The 17,736-nt window shown below is 57.2% G+C and overlaps 1 protein-coding gene across 10 annotated transcripts in view; it reads left to right on the top strand.

Annotated features, from left to right (window-relative positions):
* GSE1 (Gse1 coiled-coil protein) overlaps window positions 1-17,736 on the top strand; it is a 354,820-nt gene that overhangs the window by 309,638 nt on the left and 27,446 nt on the right. For all 10 annotated transcript variants that reach the window (XM_044987176.1, XM_044987177.1, XM_044987181.1 and 7 more), the window contains 2 exons: window positions 6,998-7,197; window positions 16,380-16,555. In XM_044987176.1, coding sequence (XP_044843111.1) covers window positions 6,998-7,197; window positions 16,380-16,555 — 376 coding nt within the window. The remainder of the gene's footprint in view (window positions 1-6,997; window positions 7,198-16,379; window positions 16,556-17,736) is intronic.

Below are 17,736 nucleotides of genomic sequence, written 5' to 3'. Positions count from 1 at the left end.
GGATAGAGACTGCCAGGTCCATCCTCGCTGCATTGCCGGCTCAGCCAGATTGCTCCGTTCTACGAGAGTAAAGCCATCCAGGGATCTGTGCACAGGGAGGCAGGGTACAGAGCAGGGTTCCTGGGGGCTCACCAAATGGAACTGGCTGAAGACAGGGCCTGGTTCCGATCTCAATCTCTCTGCTGTGAACCCAGAGGGACTGCGCTGGCCGCTGGGGGCTTGTGCTGCTTTTACAGGGTGTCGCTGCAGCCAGAATCTGGCCCAGTGTGCTCATCGGGCCAGGCTGGTTTCCAGCCTCGCCCAGCCCCAGTGAAATGCTGCTGGGTTCCTGCAGGGGCCTGCTTGCCCATTGCTGTTTCTGCCACTTTTTAGGGCCTGACCCTGCCAGGTGCTGAGCACCCGCTCCTCCCTGGAGCCCACGGCTGCTTGCTGAAGAAGCATGGCGCGTGCTGCGAATTGGCAGGAGCAGGCCACGTCGATCTAGTCCTGGGGAAGGATTTCAAGGGAAGGGCTATTTTTTAACCGGGAGGCTGCGGGGCATGTCCTCAATGCGCTGCCTTGTGTCTGAGCTGGAAGGAACGGCCCGCGGAGTAACTCCGGCTGGTTAGGTGTGGGGTACAGTCGTGTCATCCCAGTGTGCCCCGTAAGGCTTTGCCTGCGCAGCCCCCTTGTGCTCCCCGGGCTCTAACTCGCTACGGCTTCCCACGGGGCAGGGCGAGCCAACCCCCAATCCCTCGCCTTTAGACTGCAGGTTCCCAAGGACCCCTGCAGCGTCTCCATCCTTGCGAGGATCGTGGGGCACAAGGATGCAGCCAGCGCGGCACACAACGGGGCCCCCAAAGCGCCACGGTCCTCATGCATGGCCATGCTGGGAAAAAACCTGTACGAGGTGGAGAGACCCGGCCAGAGCAAAGCCTAGAGAACTTTGCCTTTCCAGGAGAGCTGGGTCAGCCCTGCTGGGTTCTGAGCCTGTCAGATGTCAGACCTGCTGCATCAGGAGCTGACCCAGTGGGCGTTGGCTCAGGCCCAGACCCCCCGAAGCCCCAGGTGTTACCCTAACCCGCCCCCCTCCGCACACACAGCCCTCTCAGCTGGGATTGGGGGGTTGGCTAGAGCCCAGGTGTTGCTTTCACTCAGGCTGGTAACCCACCCGCTTTGCAGAGAGGACACCGGCTAACTCACTCTCGAGTGCCGAGAGCCCTCCAGTGCTTCCCCCAGGTGCCCAGCCAGCGAGTTGAGTTCTCCCCCAGCTCGCTGGCAAAGGATCATTGAGCGGCTCAGCTCACTGCGGTGCTGGGAACCGGGCGACGCGCCCCCAGAAGCCCTAGCGACACGCGCAGGTGAGCGCAGCACCAGTGAGGATGCCGTATCTCGGGTGGGGCTTTGCAGGGGGGCTGCTCACACTCAGGCTAGGCTAACCCAGCGCTCAGACCGGGGTGCCGATCCGACCTCTCGTGGTATATTCTACACATAGTTCAACCGAAGCATGGGGAAGTTAAAGACTTGCTCAAGTTGGCGCCGGGGACTGACGACCGAGCTGGGCATGAATCCAGGCGTCCTGATTCCCAGGCCCTTGCTCTATCCATCGGACTGGACTAAGAAGCTGGAAAAAGAGTGTGTCTTCAGTGCGCCACATTATTTGCCAGCAGATGGTGACTAGTTTTGCCTTTCATGCGAATGCCTCCCAGCTGTGGACGGCTTTGCTAGAGGGGCGGGGAGAGACACTGGATGGCCTGTGAGGTTGCTTTGCCGGATGAGTCATTCATAACTCGGACCTTTGCAGTGTCTGGGATGCAGGGTCCGCGGCGCCTTTCGTGGCTGGACAGAAATCTGCATCTTTTCTTGTCCAATCAAGGAGTAAATTTATTCCGAAAGGGAGGCGCAGCGAAGAGGGAGGAAGGAGGCACAAAGAAATCCCCAAAGCTCCTCAGCCGATTGTGGGCTTCACTGGTTCAGATCTCTGGTTTTTTCTTCTTCTGCAGGGTCTCAGCTGTTAATTACATTTGCCTGTCAGCCTCGCCTGCTAATCTGCTATCACTGAGCAGAAAGCAGGAGGTCAGACAACAAAGGTGACACCGTCACACTGTGCCTCTTGTCATCTCCAATCCAGATTAGTTTCATTGACTAACTCCTGGCTGAATAGCGCCAGTTAATTATAACGATCACAAACCCTCCCGTTTAAAGCCACACAGCGAGAATTAAGGTTCTGAAGTAAGACTTTAGCTTCATTAATTGCCTGGCTCATTGTGGCGGTATTGATTGTTAACGCTAGCGCGCGGTGAGTAATGGCTTCCCAGCTCAGAGGGGATTAGGTGCTAATTGTTGTTGGCCTTGCGCTGACAAGATAGACCTCAGAGGGTGTCAAATCCGTATCGGCCGCCTCCTTTGTCATGGGCAGCCTTTCTCTCCCTGACTCTCCCCGAAGAGACTCAGGAATAATTAATAGGGCTCGGCAGCCTCTCCGGGTAGGATTCCTCCGCCACTCGCCCCTTCGTTTCCCCCATCCCCGAGCCAGCCCGGAAAGCCGCGTGGAACAGCTCTTCTCCACGTCCCAGGCTCCTCCCCGCTGCTCGGCACCAAGCGCCGTGCTCTCTCGGTGGCTCTGAGAGCATTGCTGGGCTCTGCGTTGCTACTGTAACCGGAGCATGGGGAGCAATAGCGTTCGAGAGCCCACAGGTGAATTAGGGGAACATCTTATCTTAGAGCTTTATCCTGTCACCGTGACATCTGGGCACCTTCCACAAAACCCAGCAGTGCTAGTGACGTCACGGAGCCTGCCAGGCCCAGATCCGCGCCAGACTCCCACTGAACTCACGGCATGGCGTGTCCTTTGTCCTGCCAAGCGGGCACAAGGTCTGCAGGCTCCAGTTCTGAGTTACAAGCCCTGGGATTCAATCCAGCTCTGTGCCAGCCTCATAGCTGAGAGGCGCCTCGTTCAGCTGGGACGCCATTAGCGACGTGCTGGGGGAGTCGGACCGAATTGCAGAGCCTCTAGCCCAGGCCGGTCGGGACACCCGGTGGCTGAGAGCAGCCTCAGTTCCCTTCCCGCCAGGGAAGCAGCCGTCTCGCTAAGCCCACTCTCAGCATTGGTGCTAATTAGCAACCTGTGACGTAAATGGATGCAGCGCCATTGACTTTGTTGGCCTTTTGCCCATTTCCACCAGCAGAGAATTTGGCCCCTTGTTGACTGGCTGAGCAGAGGAACCAAGGATTGAACGGGCACTGGAAGTGGTCCCCCCGCAGGTCAATGCTGAAGCGCATCAGCAGAGCAACATGGGGTCACTCCTGCTTCTGTCTCCTCCGCCATACAGCAGCATCTTTCAGGAGCACAAAATTCACACATCCCAGAGCTTGGCCTGGCCTTACGCATTTTTACATGCTAGCAATTTGCAGTGAAGCACATGATGAGCTCTGCGTGCCCTAGTTAGCATCCCATTTGTATTTCCATCCCAGCCTCTCCTTTCTATACGCGTTGCTCTCGGTACTTTAAGTCCATTTCGGAGGTTTTATTTTTCCCTTGCAAATATCACTGGCATCCCCGGGGTGGGTATAATTTAAAATACAGATGTATTATGCAAATAATGCCAGAGCCTTGCCCAAGGGTTACAAAGAGCGACTCGATTTATCCCAATGCCTGCATCTGCGAGCGCCGGCGCTCACTCAAGAGTAACTTTTGCAGCCTCGACTGCAAGTGTTGGCTAATTTTTCTTGAAAGAAAGCGGTCACCCTCTCAGGTCACTGTGCCCCCGCTTGCGTGCCGCGACAGGCATCCTTGGCAGCGGGTGCTGGCGCCACGCAAGTGGCACTCTTTGCGCATGCTTGGCATCCCTGATCCCCCTTTCCCATCTCCAGTGCCAGAGATGAATGTCCATGCCGCTCAGAGTCAGCCAAGCTGAGGGCTGGAAAAATTCTCATGTTGGCTCAAAGCTGGAATATCAGGACTTTGCATTAAACGTCTGTAGCGGCCCCAGCTTTGCCTGCGTGGAGGATGGCGTACTGTAGACTGGGTGCCCCTGGAAAGGACACACGTCCTCGTACAGCGCGTTATCAGCCACAGGGAGTTACTGAGTTAAATAGAATAGAAGGTTTTTAAAAGGGACTGGAACATTTTCTGAGCAGCGATAAAGCTTGTAGTTTTGTGTGTTAGTCTAATCTCCATGCTTCAGGCCGTGGGGTGATCACTGCAGGGGTCAGGAAGGAATGTGTTTCCTCATTTACCTAGTATGGCACTGCTAGCTGGGTTTGTTGTGAGGGGGGTTGTCCTCCTCTAATGCCACAGTCATAGTCCCCTGTTAGAGGGTCAACAGGGGAACTGAGGGGCTGACCGGGAGAGCCAAATCTTAAATGACTACCCCACCATACTTGTAAGTTACTGCAGCCTGCTGCTAAACTCTTGTCGCTCCGCTGGGGAGGGCATGGAAGGCGGCTCAGTTATCCTTGCTGAGATTGGAACCAAGGATCTTCATATCCGAAAGCAGCACCTTTGACTTCGGAACGACAAGAGTAACCCGGTGAGCTGCTCATGACAGTATCACTCGTGTCCTCTGCCCCCAGGACCTCCAGCTGCCAGAGGGGATCTCATTGCACTGTGTCGGATTAGACATGGCACCGGAGGGGCCGCGGGGAGAACTGAGGCACATTGTAGCCTCCCTGTTGGCCATGCGAGAGAACCGCCTTGATGCGGTGCTTGGGGATGGGGTGTTTGCGCAGGCTCTGGAGAATAAGACCACGGTCGGGAGCAAAGGCTGTTAGGGGAGATATTCCCCTCAGCTGTCAGCACCCCAGCCGGCTGTTCCTTACCGGGGGCTGGCGCCGCTGGCTGCTGTGATGTGAGGCTGCACAGACAGGGCTGCATCATGGAGCAGCCCCGGTGACCCCTGTCTGAAGGCTCAGCAGAGCTGTCTGTTTGAGAGATGGTTTTTCCAAGTGCTTTCAAGCCCCCATGGTTGGGCAGAGGGCCTTGAAAATCCCTCCACCGCATCGGGGCTCACGGGGTGAAAAACCAGGGTCCTTTGGAGGCAGTATGTCAGGAACTCCAGCCCTCCCATCCCCCCCAGCAACGGACCTGCTGACCAAATGTGCCAGGCCCTGGGGGAGAGGACAAGGGGCAGGATCTTCATGCACCGGCCCCTGCCATCTGCCAGTGTCTGGCACCACTAAAAGCCGGGCAGCTGCCCCATTTGCACAAAGACGCCCTTGGCGAGTGACTTCAGCCTAGCTTGTCCTCGAGCGTGGAAGCCCTCTCCTGCCTGTGGTGCTGGCCGGGCCGGGGGGTGCCCTCCCACGCTGGCAGAGCCGCCTGGGCCCCGGAGGGTGCGGGGTGTTGCCAAGCTATTCCGAGGGGACTGACGAGAGGATCCATTCTGGGCCATTTAAACAGCATGTGGCAAAGCCTTTTAACGCTAAGAGGATGCTCCCGACTGAGAACTGAATGGCTGCCCAGCTCACACGCTCACAGACAGTGCCGCCTGCTGAATAAAGGGATATTGAATTATAAATAAACAACTAATGGCTTTTGATGCCTCTGACCCCTTTCAGCAGCAGCACATCCCCTGCATGGTTGTCCAGCTCCCCCCGGAGCCTCTCTCGCCATGGGCAGGGAGCCAGCTTTGGCGGGCTGGGCAGGAGTAACGGTCTCTTATTAATAGCACCATACGTTGAGACTCATTGCCATGATGTACTTTACGCCCTGGCTGTGGCGGAGTGCCTCTGCCACTGAAATGCAGCCACTTCTGGGGTGAAGCACAACAGCCATTCAGGCAGCCCAGAGCAAGGGGTCATTCGCCTAAGCAAGGCAAAGTAGAGTCTCTTTGAAAACAAACATGGCTACTGCGTTCTCTGGCTGCTGGATCTTCTGGTGTGGGGTCGGGGAAGAGGGGCGTTAATAGGTCCTCAGACGTACACAGTAAATCCGCCGCACGGATCCCTTCTTTAACCCCCTGGGAAATTTACCCACTTGGCTGCTATAACTCCCCCCGCCATGGGCACTCTTATTCCACTAGTGTTTGTACCGCTTCCAGAGTGACATGGGATGTATGTGTGTGCGTAATTATCATTATGCCAGGAAATTGTCCTGGGTAGACATGTCCTGAGATTGCCTTCATCCATCTCCTCCTTTCCCTCACCTCCGGGATCTTCATCCGTCTCCCCTGTCCCTCACCTCCGGGATCTTCATCCGTCTCCCTCTGTCCCTCACCTCCGGGATCTTCATCCGTCTCCCCTGTCCCTCACCTCCGGGATCTTCATCCGTCTCCCTCTGTCCCTCACCTCCGGGATCTTCATCCGTCTCCCCTGTCCCTCACCTTGGGGATGGCAAAGATCCGCTCAGCCCGGCATGGGCATTCACTGCCTTGTCGGGGCGGAGCTGCCACCTGCTGGGAGTCTAAACCACACAGCGGCATTGCGATGTGGGAGTGTCTTGCGCTGGTCGCTGTGGTGCCTGGGTTCTACCAGCCCTGGTACTCACCCAGCATTTCATTCAGAGGCCTGCTTGATAAGAGAGAGGTCCCTTCCCGGCCATACATCTGGCTTTGCAGATGATATCCTATGGGCCACCAGGCAGGGCTCCAGTGGTGGCTGTGACACTGGACTAGTTGGGGCATTGAGGATAGCTGGTGGCCCTCCATGGGACTCTGAGGACCTTTGCTAGTGGCCCCGACACTCTGGGCCCAACCCCTCGATACCCCTGGCAGTCAGTGGCCATTGTGGGTGCGAAGTAGCTCACAGGAATCTCTCAGCACCGTGTAGGATGGGGCCCTCGGTGATGTGCTCTTGGATGCTCCTGTTCAAAGGGGTCAGCGGCTCTGAAGGGGGGTTACACAGGACGTGATCTGCTAGCCCAGTTTGTGGCCTCTGACCCGGCTAATGGTGCCTCCAAATCCACAGCCTGGCAATCCGGGGACAGGGCTGTTGTCAGTGAGGTTTAATGGGTGATGTGCTGCTATGAAGGGTTTGTTAAAGGTTTCCTTTATGATCCCCTCTCTCGGTTTCTTTAAAGGGTCTTCGATAAGCAGCGAGTCTTCCCCCGTCTCCTCGCCAGCCACCAACCACAGCTCCCCTGCCAGCACTCCCAAGCGAGGACCCATGGGCCCCATCATCGTCCCCCCTGGGGGGCACAGTGTGCCTAGCACGCCCCCCGTGGTGACCATCGCCCCGACGAAAACGGTGAATGGGGTCTGGAGAAGCGAAGGCAGACAGGTAACATTTCTCTGTGTGTGTGTGTGTGTGTGTGTGTACATGCACACTTTTGAATCTTATGAGGGACAGACACTCTCCTGCTTCAGGGCCTAAACTGGCTTCTAACTTTTGGGGTCAGGAGGGAATTCTCCCTGCAGGGTGGTTTATCCCATCAGTGCAGGGATCTTACACTTTCCTCTGAAGCAACTGGCCTTGCGGGATGCCAGAGTCGATGGGCCAGAGATCTGACCTGGTGCAGCAGTTCCTCATCCAGCGCCACAAGAATGTGTTGACTCTCCGCAGGGGTGTGTGCTGTGTATGCAAGCACAGAGGACAAAGCCACATGTGTGCACAGCGCTGTTTGCTTTGTGCGTGTATCTGATACCAGGCACAGAAGGAGACTGGTGGGAACTTTGCTCTCAAGCCAAATGTTTTTGGTTCCAGTGCCAAGAGTGATAAAAGGTGGTGGGAGCGGGGCAGCCTTTGTCTCTAATCTCCATGCAGCCTGCAGTAAATATGCTCCCGGCACCCCAATCCGACTTGGTTTGTCCCAGGCTTCCCTTCCTGTCTCTCCCCTCCGCCCCATGCCCATGCTGCAATCTGGGTAGGAAGCGCTTGCTAATTAAGAATCATTGTTAGCGGTTCTCCTGGCCTGTATTTTACAGCGGGTTCCCGGAGGGATTACACCACTTGGAAATACTAATTAAAACACAAAGACGAGAGGGGAAGGAAAGCAAAACTCTTGGTGCTTCAAGGGACGCAGGCTCTAATCCCACAAAGCAGACCCCGCTGCCAGCACTTTGGGAGAGGCAGGGTGCTCGCAGCGCTGCTGACTTGGCTGCCTCGTAAGAAGTGACCTTTTTAAAATATAGGTTAACCAGGTCTGGTTTATTGTCTCGCGTAGCTGCGTCCCAGCCTGGCGCCTGGAGACGGGGAGGTCATTGCCGCGTGCGCAATAGGCTTTAATGCGCTAGGATGGGAAAGGAGAGAAGAGGCCATTCCTGCTCCTTCTGATCCACCCCTGCCCTTTGCACAACTCGCTGGAGGGGACGGCTCTGTGCAAATCCCTTAGGGCCGCGGCCCTGCAAGCCAGTCTGTGCGGGGCAGCCCCTGGGTGGAGCCGTGCTGGGCCCAGGGGTCCACACGGATCAGTGTGACGCTTGGGCCCTTACTGGCTGCATGCCTCAGTTTCCATAGCTGTAACATGGTGGTAATTGGGACCCCCAGGGGACTGGCAGAGGGGCGGTAGTTAGTGGCTGCAAAGCGTGAACTGGAAGCTGCTGTGTCACCCTCTAGCGCCCCGGAGAGGCCGGGCAGGGCAAGTCCCCATTGTCCATAAGGAGGGCCAGAGAGGCTGAGTGACTTGCAATCAGTGATGGAGCAGGGACTGGCGCCCTACCTATTGGGCCATCCTTCCTCTCCGCTGGGAGAGAGGAGTGATAGCGATACGTAGCAGCCCTCAGCGCGCTTTACAAGGAAAGGCAGGTATCCTCAAGCCCATTTCGCAGATGGGGAAACTGAGGCTCAGAGAAGTGATTTTCTCCAGGGTCATGCAATGAGTCAGAAATTGATGTCACCCCCCACCATCTGCCATGATCCCTCCTCTGGACCCTGCTGCGGAGCAACCGGCCGAAGGGAGATGGTTTCAGACTGAGCCATAGGGGACACGTTCTTCACAGGGCAAGGGAGTCCTGGGGGAGCAGATGAAGGTCCTGCTGCAGATAGCCAGGACCCAGCCCCCATGCTGTGACCTGCCCCTGAGATCACCTCGGACTCTGCCCCCAAGAATACTGCCTCGCCTTGGCACCGTGTCCCTTCACCTCCCCAGCTCCTTGGATCTTGTCTCGCTGCCCCAATCCTGAGTCTCTCCTCTCTGCAAGGCCCTCTGGCTTTGCGGGGGATATTCCTGTCTACACCTACCTCCCACTGGGATCAGTGACCCACACCCTGTGCCGAGAGCCGTGGGTGTGGCTGGGGCTCTCCCTTTCCACCGCTCCCCGTTGCTTGCCAGTGAGCTGCACAGCCGTGCCGGGTGAGAGCCCTGGGGGCTGGCGTAGCTCTCCCCGCTGGGTCCCATTCCCCAGGGGTCAGTGCGCTGCGCTGATCCGTCGGCCTCTGCTCTAAGCTGGGGGAAGCGACAGCGTAGCCCAGGGACAGCAGCGCTCAGGAACCTGCCTTCTCCATTCTAGAGGCTCAGGGAGGGTAGGGGCCTCCCGAGGGGGAGAGGACACAGTCTCTAGAGGGAGAGCCAGCATCTCCGTGCCCCCGGGTGGCGGTGCAGGGTGGAGGGGGGCACGGAGATGCTGACTCTCCCTCTAGAGACTGTGTCCTCTCCCCCTCGGGAGGCCCACACCTCGGGAGGCCCCTACTTCCCCCATTCTCTGCACATCACCCCAAACGGAATGGGGGAGAGGCTGGGCCACGCCTAGACCCCTCCCTGCACCAACTCAAAGCTCGTCCAGCCTGTTGGATTCCCTTGTGCCATCCCCAGTGCCCTATTGTCCATGTCCTCGCAGCCGAGTGAATACTGACGCCTCCCCCCGGCTGCTTGCAAAGCATCCAGTGCCCCACGAGACGGGGCCGGGACAGATCCGCTCCAGCGATTCATCGCCTCAGCGCTCAGCGAACCACTAATGCTGCCGGGGAGGGAGCCGGGACTGGATTAACAGATGATATATGGCCCTTCAGTCCCTGCACAAAGACTTAATTGAGGGTTTATTCCTCTCTTTGGAGGGAAATAACTTCATAAAGTTAGAGGGGTGAGTCCCTCGCATCAGCAATGCAGAAATCAAAATGGGGAGCTGAGCAGCCGATCCATCAGCAGCCGCTTCTCCAGGGTTACCGAGATTTCGCCGGTAATGGGCAGCCTTTGAAAGGCCCGATTAAATGAAGAATAGTCTATTTTAAACCTAATAGGGCATGTCCTGCATTCTCACTGGCGGAGATCACTCGCTAATCGCCAGGGAATGACGGATTTCTTTTCCCCCCGTCTCTCCTCCTCTCCTCCCCTTTCATCGTCACAGCCGCTGCTCCGAGACAGCAAATCAAACGCAGGCCACCCGGTGCCGCTCTGAGCCCTGGGAAGCTGCCATGGGCGTGCCGCGGCCCTGGTGAGGAGGCACTGCCGCTGCACCCTGGTGGCAGTGCTGTGCTTGGGGGCATGTCACCAGTCCAGCTGGGGAATGAGGAAGGGCCGCCCTGTTTGCCCCAGGGCAGGATATCTCTGACTCATGTGACCCAGGGACATTCTCATTTGCCTTCGCTTTCCTCTCTCTGCCCCATGCTGAGCTCAGGCCCTGGGTACTCCTCTCATCCATCCGTCCAACCCAACAGCTGTCAGCCCCTTCCGGGCAGGGCATCACCTCTCATCAACCCCAAATCTACCCAGGACCCTGCTCGCTTTCTGCCATATAGGAAGGGCAGGGATGTTAGAACACCCTGATACCTAAGGTTGAGAACTCTATCTATCTATCTATCTATCTAATTCCTAAAACAGCTGGCACCCCAGATCCTATCCCCTGGGGCACCCACTGTTTCCCCTTGCTCTCTGCCTGGCTGAGCCCCTGTTTCTGAATGGATTATTGCTAAGGGTAGGCTGGGTGTACAATCTGTGTCCTTCCTCTCGGGTCAGTACTGCCCAGTGACACGGAGAGGGGAGTGACGGGTTTGTTCCGACAGGCACGATAGGCTGGGCGGGAGTTTTCCCTTCTCCCTCCCTCTCTGGCCCTGCCCTCCTGTCACCGATCCCCACCTTAGCCCCCTCCTTCAGACTCCCCCATGCGCTGACCGAGTTTAGATCTAAGGAGATGGCGACCTTAGTCCTGTATTAGGAACGAAAATCATCATTGCATTATAAACGGATGAGCCAGGGGCGCCTGCTGCCTGGGAGGGGTGTGCCGATGGTGTGCCACAGGGCTCGCTTTCCTGGGCCCCTCCATGCAATGCCTGACTAACCTGTTTGTTTTATGGCCGTTATCAAAGGCCTGCTGGATTTATACTTGCTGTGCTGTTTCAAGCTCCATAGGCGTCTGTATCCTCCCTGGATGATTAATGGTGCCGGAGAACAAAGCTGCCTGTAAATCTAAAGGCAGGTGAAATGTGGGCCTGCTGCTAGCTCTCCTCCCTCCCACTCGCTCGCCTGCCTTATCTCAACCCCGGGCTTGATGGGAAGGGAGCTACACACAGACACACACACCCCGTTGTGGGCCCCCTTCCTGCTCATCCAGATCTGGGCCTTTCTCAGAGAGGCTCAGAGTTGCTGGGGTGTCGTCAGTGGCGTTGCACCGAGGTCACCCTTTGGCCCATGTTCATCTCCCTGAAGCCCTCGCCCCCTGCCTGTGAAAGGCAAGGGCGGCCGTTCCATATGGCCCGTCCTCTCCAGCCCCACGGCGTACGTGTTTTGTTCCAGTCGAGTGGCCCTGACCCCTCCCGTCCAGTCATATCATTATCCCAGGAACGCACCTTCTGGAGAAGGTCAGAGGTGGCCCACTGGGCACGAAAGAGGCCTAACGTGGGGGTCCGGGTGCCTACAAGGCACAGAGTGAACAGATGTTCCTGCTCATTAAAAATTCCCATCAACGGGTCCCATCTCTTTCAATTAATTATGGCCGATGTGTCTTCTGAAGAGATTATGAAGTCTTGAGGAGCCATCAGCTGCTCGCGGAGTGTGTGCTGTGGTGGTGTTTAGTAAATACACTTGACTGATGAAGGCAGTTCCCCCGATGGTGCAGCACAGCCTGGCCCAGTGCTGTTTAAATCTTCTCCGCGGTGTGTTCCAAGATGTCACTATCTGGGGATATGAAGATGGATGGGCCTCCGTACGAAGGGCAGACTATGCAAAACAATGCTGCCTCTGTCTCCCTGGGAGATAAATTCCAGACAGGAGGAACGGCTGGCTCCTGTATCAAACTGCCTTCTCCTGCAGGAGGATGTGCGGCTGGAGTGAGTGAGGACAGGAGAAGCTGAGAGAGCGACTGAGCACCTCCAGCATTCAGCTGGATGCATGGACTGCCGCCATGTTGCACAGCACCAAGCCCGAGGGAATAGTTGGGAGCTGGTACCCACGTAGCGCTCAGCTCCGTTCCCCAGGAGCTGAGAGCAGCCTGCAGGAGGCGCTCTTCACCTTGCAGGATCTGTGGCATTGGCTGGAATTATCCCCGCTAGCACCCTCCACTCCCCCCACAGCCAGTCCATAGCCCTGCCTCTCACAGGCCGTTCATTCTGTTACCCGAGGCGGTTTTTCTTTTCCCCTCCACGACTGTTGCCGTCCTTTTTTTCTCATCACGGTTTAGGAAATGAGTAGCCCACATCCGCCTCCAAGACAGGTTTGCTGGAGCTCTGAAAGCCCCCGACTACTGTCCGTCTGGCTGCCGGTCCTTGGTACCGGCTCCCTGCAGTGCACGAAGGCTGTGCTGTCGGAGCCGAAGGCCCCGAGCGAAGGGGTTTGCATGGAGTCTCGTTGGCATCCTGTGTAAGCGCTGGGGGAGAGCCATGTTTGGAGAGGGGGAATCTGCAGCCCAACAGAGAGCTGACTGAGCAGGACTCCCCGAAATGGCAGGGTTGTTTAAGTGAAGCAGGACAAGGGAGAGGAACACAGTGATGGCCACAGGGCCACCAAAGTAGCAGTCCAGTATCAACGTTGGGTGCTGCTGTGACCACATCCTAGGGTCCCAAAGATGGCAGGGCAACCCCACCTGATGGTGTAAAAAAATTTCTAGTCCAGCTGAGAATCCCGTTACCCAATAATACGTGTGGGCTACAGTCATTGCATTGTCCTTGGTAGCCTATTGGGCTATAAACGGAGAGGTTTGTATTAGAAAATTGTTCACAGCTGCAGTAAGCCATTGGTCTCCCTGCATAGTCCTCACCCCGGCCACCAGTGAGAAATCCTTAGAGCAGCTGGAGGGAAAGAGGTAGGTGGGGACTCCCAGGGCCACCCGAGGGGCGGGGTGCGCAAGAGGGGCAATTTGCCCCGAACCCCGCGGGGCCCCCCGAGAGTTTTTTGGGGGCCGTGGAGCGGGGTCCTTCACTTGCTCCAGAGCCCCTGAAAAAATCTCATGGGGCCTGGGCCCCCGGAGCTTCTTCCGCTCCGGGTTGTCGTCGGCAATTCGGCGGCGGGGGATCCTTCTGCTCTGGGACCCGCCGCCAAAGTGCCCCGAAGACCCGCGGCGGGAGGTCCTTCCGGCACTTCGGCGGTGGGTCCCGGGGCGGAAGGACCCCCCGCCGCCGAAGACCCCAGGCCCCCTGAATCCTCTGGCCGACCCTGTGCAGGGGAAGGAGTCATAGATTGCAAGGCCAGGAGGGCAGCTTGTGATCATCTAGTCTGACCCCCTGTACAGCACAGGTGAGAGACCCGCCCCTAAATCATTCCTAGAGCAGAGCTTTTAGAAGAAACATCCCATCTCGATTTTAAAATTGCCAGTGCCGGGGAACCCACCACGGCCCTTGGGAAACTGGTTAATTACCCTCCCTATTAAAAATGTACACCTTGTTTTCAAAAGCAGACTGGTGTCTAGTCCTGGACAGGACGGGGTTAACAGGATGAGTTACTTACCAGAGTGCTCTGAAGAGGCTGAGCACCAGGCTGAGTTTGTCTTGTGACGGGTGGGGAAAGGCCTCTCAGCAAGGAGAGGGTTACGGCTTTGATGGCGGTGTTAACTGTTTCCTTTCCAGAGCAGGGCAGTTGTCTGAGCCCCCGGTGAAAGGGAGGGTGGGGATGGTGGTTGGCCTGTGCTTCTTTATGAAGTGGCTCCAGAAATGCTCAGAAGACCCAACACCGGGAGGGGCCTGAGAGACGCTTGAACTCTGATTTTGACTTCTTTTGACATCTCTGAACCGCTTTTCCGCCCCAGCACACAGCCAGGGTACTGCTGCGCGTCGGCTCCCGCAGAGCCATTAGAAGGGTTTTATCCCTTTCAAGGGGCCGGGGAGAGCTGGAGAGCGCTGCTTGGCTCCCCGCCAGGGGCAACACACGGTAAACGGGCCTGAGCAACATGCGGGCTCGGCAAAAATAACATTGCTGACATTGAATCTTGCATGTTCTCGGCCGGGAGCCGCGCTGGGTCAGCGCTCGGTGGCCGGGAGCCAGCGTTGGAGCGTGGCAGCCCCTCGGGGAGGGGAAACGCTTCACAGAATGGGATTTCCTTCCAAATCCAAACAAGGAGCAGCCCATCAAACAAGGCCTGTCGGCCAGAAAAGCCCATTAGGTGTTAATATTTGATCACCCGATGGTGCGTTATAGGGCGCATGGGCTTCCTGCATTGTCCACCCTGCCGGCAGGAAGCTTGTTAAGAGGACAGGTTCCGTCCTTTGGCCCAGTGTGTGCAGTAGTTAGGGCAATGGATTGACAATTCCCAACTCTGCTGCTTGGGTGGGTCCCTCCTTGTGCCTCACTTGCTCCTTCCACGCGTCGGCAGTTTGGAGCTTGGGCTCGTCACAGCAGGGTTTGATAGCCGCCAGGAGCCTCAGTCACTTCAGTGTGCTAGGTGCTGTACAAACACCACAGAAAGATGCTCCCTGCCCCAAGGGGGTTAGGATGTTTTGTGCAGTGTCCAGCACAGCAGATCCGCTGCTTACTGGGATGATTTCAGTGACAGCAGCTTTTCCCCTTCATTTCGGTTTAAACATTCCCCCACCGGCTTTGCCGCCGATCTAGGGGCTATCTGGCAGCTTCCAAATGCATTGGCTGTATTCTCTCTCCCTTCGCTCTCTTCTTCCTGCTTCCCTTCCCTCTACCCAGGTCCTTTCCTTCGCTCTTCTGAGAGCCAGCCTGGGCTGCGGCCGCTAGCACGGCTATGGCCCTGGGAGCAGCTCTGACAGTGCCGTTCCGAGGCCGCAGAGAGGGCCAGAGTGCCCCTGCCCAAAGGGTTCTGCAGCAATGGCGCCTGGGGGGGAGGGTTAGCCCCACAGCTCTGGTACAGAAGTGGGTTCAATGCCCACCTGCCCTTACATAGCTCCATTTTCCTGCCAGTGGTTTCTGCCCCACCAGGCCCTCTTGGGGCCCTCAAAGATTGCAGAGAACATGCAGCATGTAGGTGCTCCCTGGGCCAGGCAGCCCTACCAGGGAAGGGAGGAAAGGCGCGGTGGCAACAGCAGCCCCAGTGCCTCCTTCCCTTATTTTCACGTGTGCGTCGGTGCTGCCAGAATAGCTGTGACAGCACAGGCAAGCAGCTGCCTTCGCAGCTGATATCAGGGCCGCTTAGGGGACCTGCTGGTTACAGACCAGCCTGCCCTATCCCGGCAGGAATGCCAGCTTCCTAATGTCCTCTGTCTCTCTCTCTCTGTGCCAGTGGTGCCAGAATAGCTGGGATGGCAAGCGAGCAGCTGCCATCCCAGCTGATGCCAGCCTTACTCCAGGAATGATCGGCTGGCGTGCGTGCGAAGGAGGGCCCCGTGCGGATCGCTCCCTCCTCCCCTGGAGCTCAGACATATTGTCTTTTCAGCATGTCCGCGGGTCTGTGCTAGAGTCTGCGTTCTCAGCCCAGCAGGGAGGGTGGTTACCGCCAGCTGTTTCCAAAACCTCCTGATTTTATTTTTCTTACATTATTTAAAACTTTGGAAAGGTTTGGAAGCGAGTGTGTGTATATAAGTGTGTGCACATGTGCAGTCCTGAAATCCTTCCTCTGTTCGCCCTCTGGCAACATTCCCATCAGGTCAGCTCCTGAAGCACTTCCATCTTCTTTTCCACATACTGATTTTCCGAGTTGAGGGGCACTCGCAGAGTCACTTGTAAGTCAGGGGGATCTGCGTGCGCTCAGCCCTCCTGAAGATCAGAGCCACGGGTGGATTTATTGATCTGAAGCACTTCTCCTTGGATCTAGGTGCTTCAGATCAAAAATCACTGGGCTCGCCTAGCAAAGAGCCAGAGTGACTCGGCCTTGGCACAGTCCCCTCCACCCTCATGCTGCCGCTCCCAAAGGACAGGGGATAAAGGCAGTCAGTGGGAGTCTTGCCTGAGCAGTTCCCTAGACTACAGCCCAGGGAGCCTCCAGTGAGTCTGACTGCAGGGCAGGATGGGACAGACTCCTCCAGGAGGCCTGTTGCTAAGGATCTGTTCCTCAGCAGGAGACCCTGAGACTCCCAGTTGGGCAGGGAGCACTGAGCTAGTTCCTGGCCAGATGCATCTGCTTCCTCTGTATCTGTCCTGCCCCCAGGACAGTTTTTCCCTGACACTCAGGGTGGGGCGGTCGTTTGTTTTCTTGTAGCAAGAAGCGGGATCGAGAGGCAGCAGCAGCAGCCGGGAGCGCCTAATCGCCGAGCCTCAGCTCTCACAGGAGAAAGCCGGGGGCCCCGCTGTCCCTTCTCACCTCCTCGGGACGCCTTACTCCTTCGGGATCCCCCCCACCTCCGTCGTCCAGGATTCCCGCTTCCCACCTTTAAAGTGAGTCACGTCCCCGGGAGCAGGATCCGCGGCATCAGCCTCCCGCAGTGTCAGGTTCACTCGTGTGCTGCCAGCTCTGACACATCCCACACGAGAATCCCGCAGTGGGTTGGCCTGTTACTGCTTCTCAGAGCCTGGCGTCTGCCTGCCCTTTTCCAAGCTGAGTTCCTTTGTGGCTGTTTTCTCTGGGGTTCCCCACAGAATTCTCCATCCCTGGAGAGCAGGCCTTCCTGTAGGCGGGTGTTTGGGTTGTTTAGCTCCTGAAATAGCGCAGATAGAAGTAACCGAGGAACACAGCGAGATCTGCAACCGCAGGCTGGCTCCACCAGGCACCTGCCTTCGGCTGATCCCTGGAGTGGCTCACCTAGGACAGGGTCCATTGTAATACTGCCCTTTCCCCTCCCCCCAAGTTCCACGACACATGTTCTGTGGCTTAGAAGCTCATCACAGACGTTGCCTTGAGCCATGCGGTTTTTGTGCGACACTCCTATCCGTCCCAGCCGGGGTTCTTCCAACACAAACACAAACCACAACTCTGAATATATCTTTCTCCATGTACACTGCAAAACCTCCAACCAACCAACCCAGGAGCAGGCGACACATGCAAACCAAAGGTGGGCCTGAGCTGCAGAGTTCAAGGCCAGGCCCGGCCCCAAGTGTCTCCAAGGCCTGGGGGAGCTGGGAGGCAGCACTGCGGTTTTGGGCAGGACCATGTGTCATTAAAACAAACTGCTTTGGAAACCAGCATTCCAAAAACCAGTGCTGGGTGTGTCGCCAGTGCTCCTTCCCAACCCACATCTCCAGCAGCACAGACCTAAGACTTTCATGCACTTCCTTGAAGGACTGTGATGGCAAATGTGCTGGATTACATTTCACTGGGGGGATGGTGGCTGGATGATACTCTGCTCCCTGGAATGGCCTCTGCCAGCTAAAGGTGCTGCGCTGACAGCTCTCACCGGGGAGGGGGGGCAGCATTCCACTCAAACTGCCCCACCATTCCCAGGCAGATGCTAGGGCCAGGCCGACTCTCACTGAGCAGAGGGTGACTGGGTGGGTTGCATTCTGCTGCGTTAACTCCGGGCAGCATGGCTTGGGGATGGCCAGCCCCCTGGAGGGGAAGTGCCCCGCCAGGGGGACGCAGGTGCTGGAAGGTAGTGAACCTGGTAGGGTACGGCCGGCAC

This window comes from Mauremys mutica, chromosome 14 (genome assembly GCF_020497125.1).
Source record: "Mauremys mutica isolate MM-2020 ecotype Southern chromosome 14, ASM2049712v1, whole genome shotgun sequence".
In the NCBI taxonomy this organism is placed as follows: Eukaryota; Metazoa; Chordata; order Testudines; family Geoemydidae; genus Mauremys; species Mauremys mutica.
This window is presented reverse-complemented; position numbering and strand designations above follow the sequence as displayed.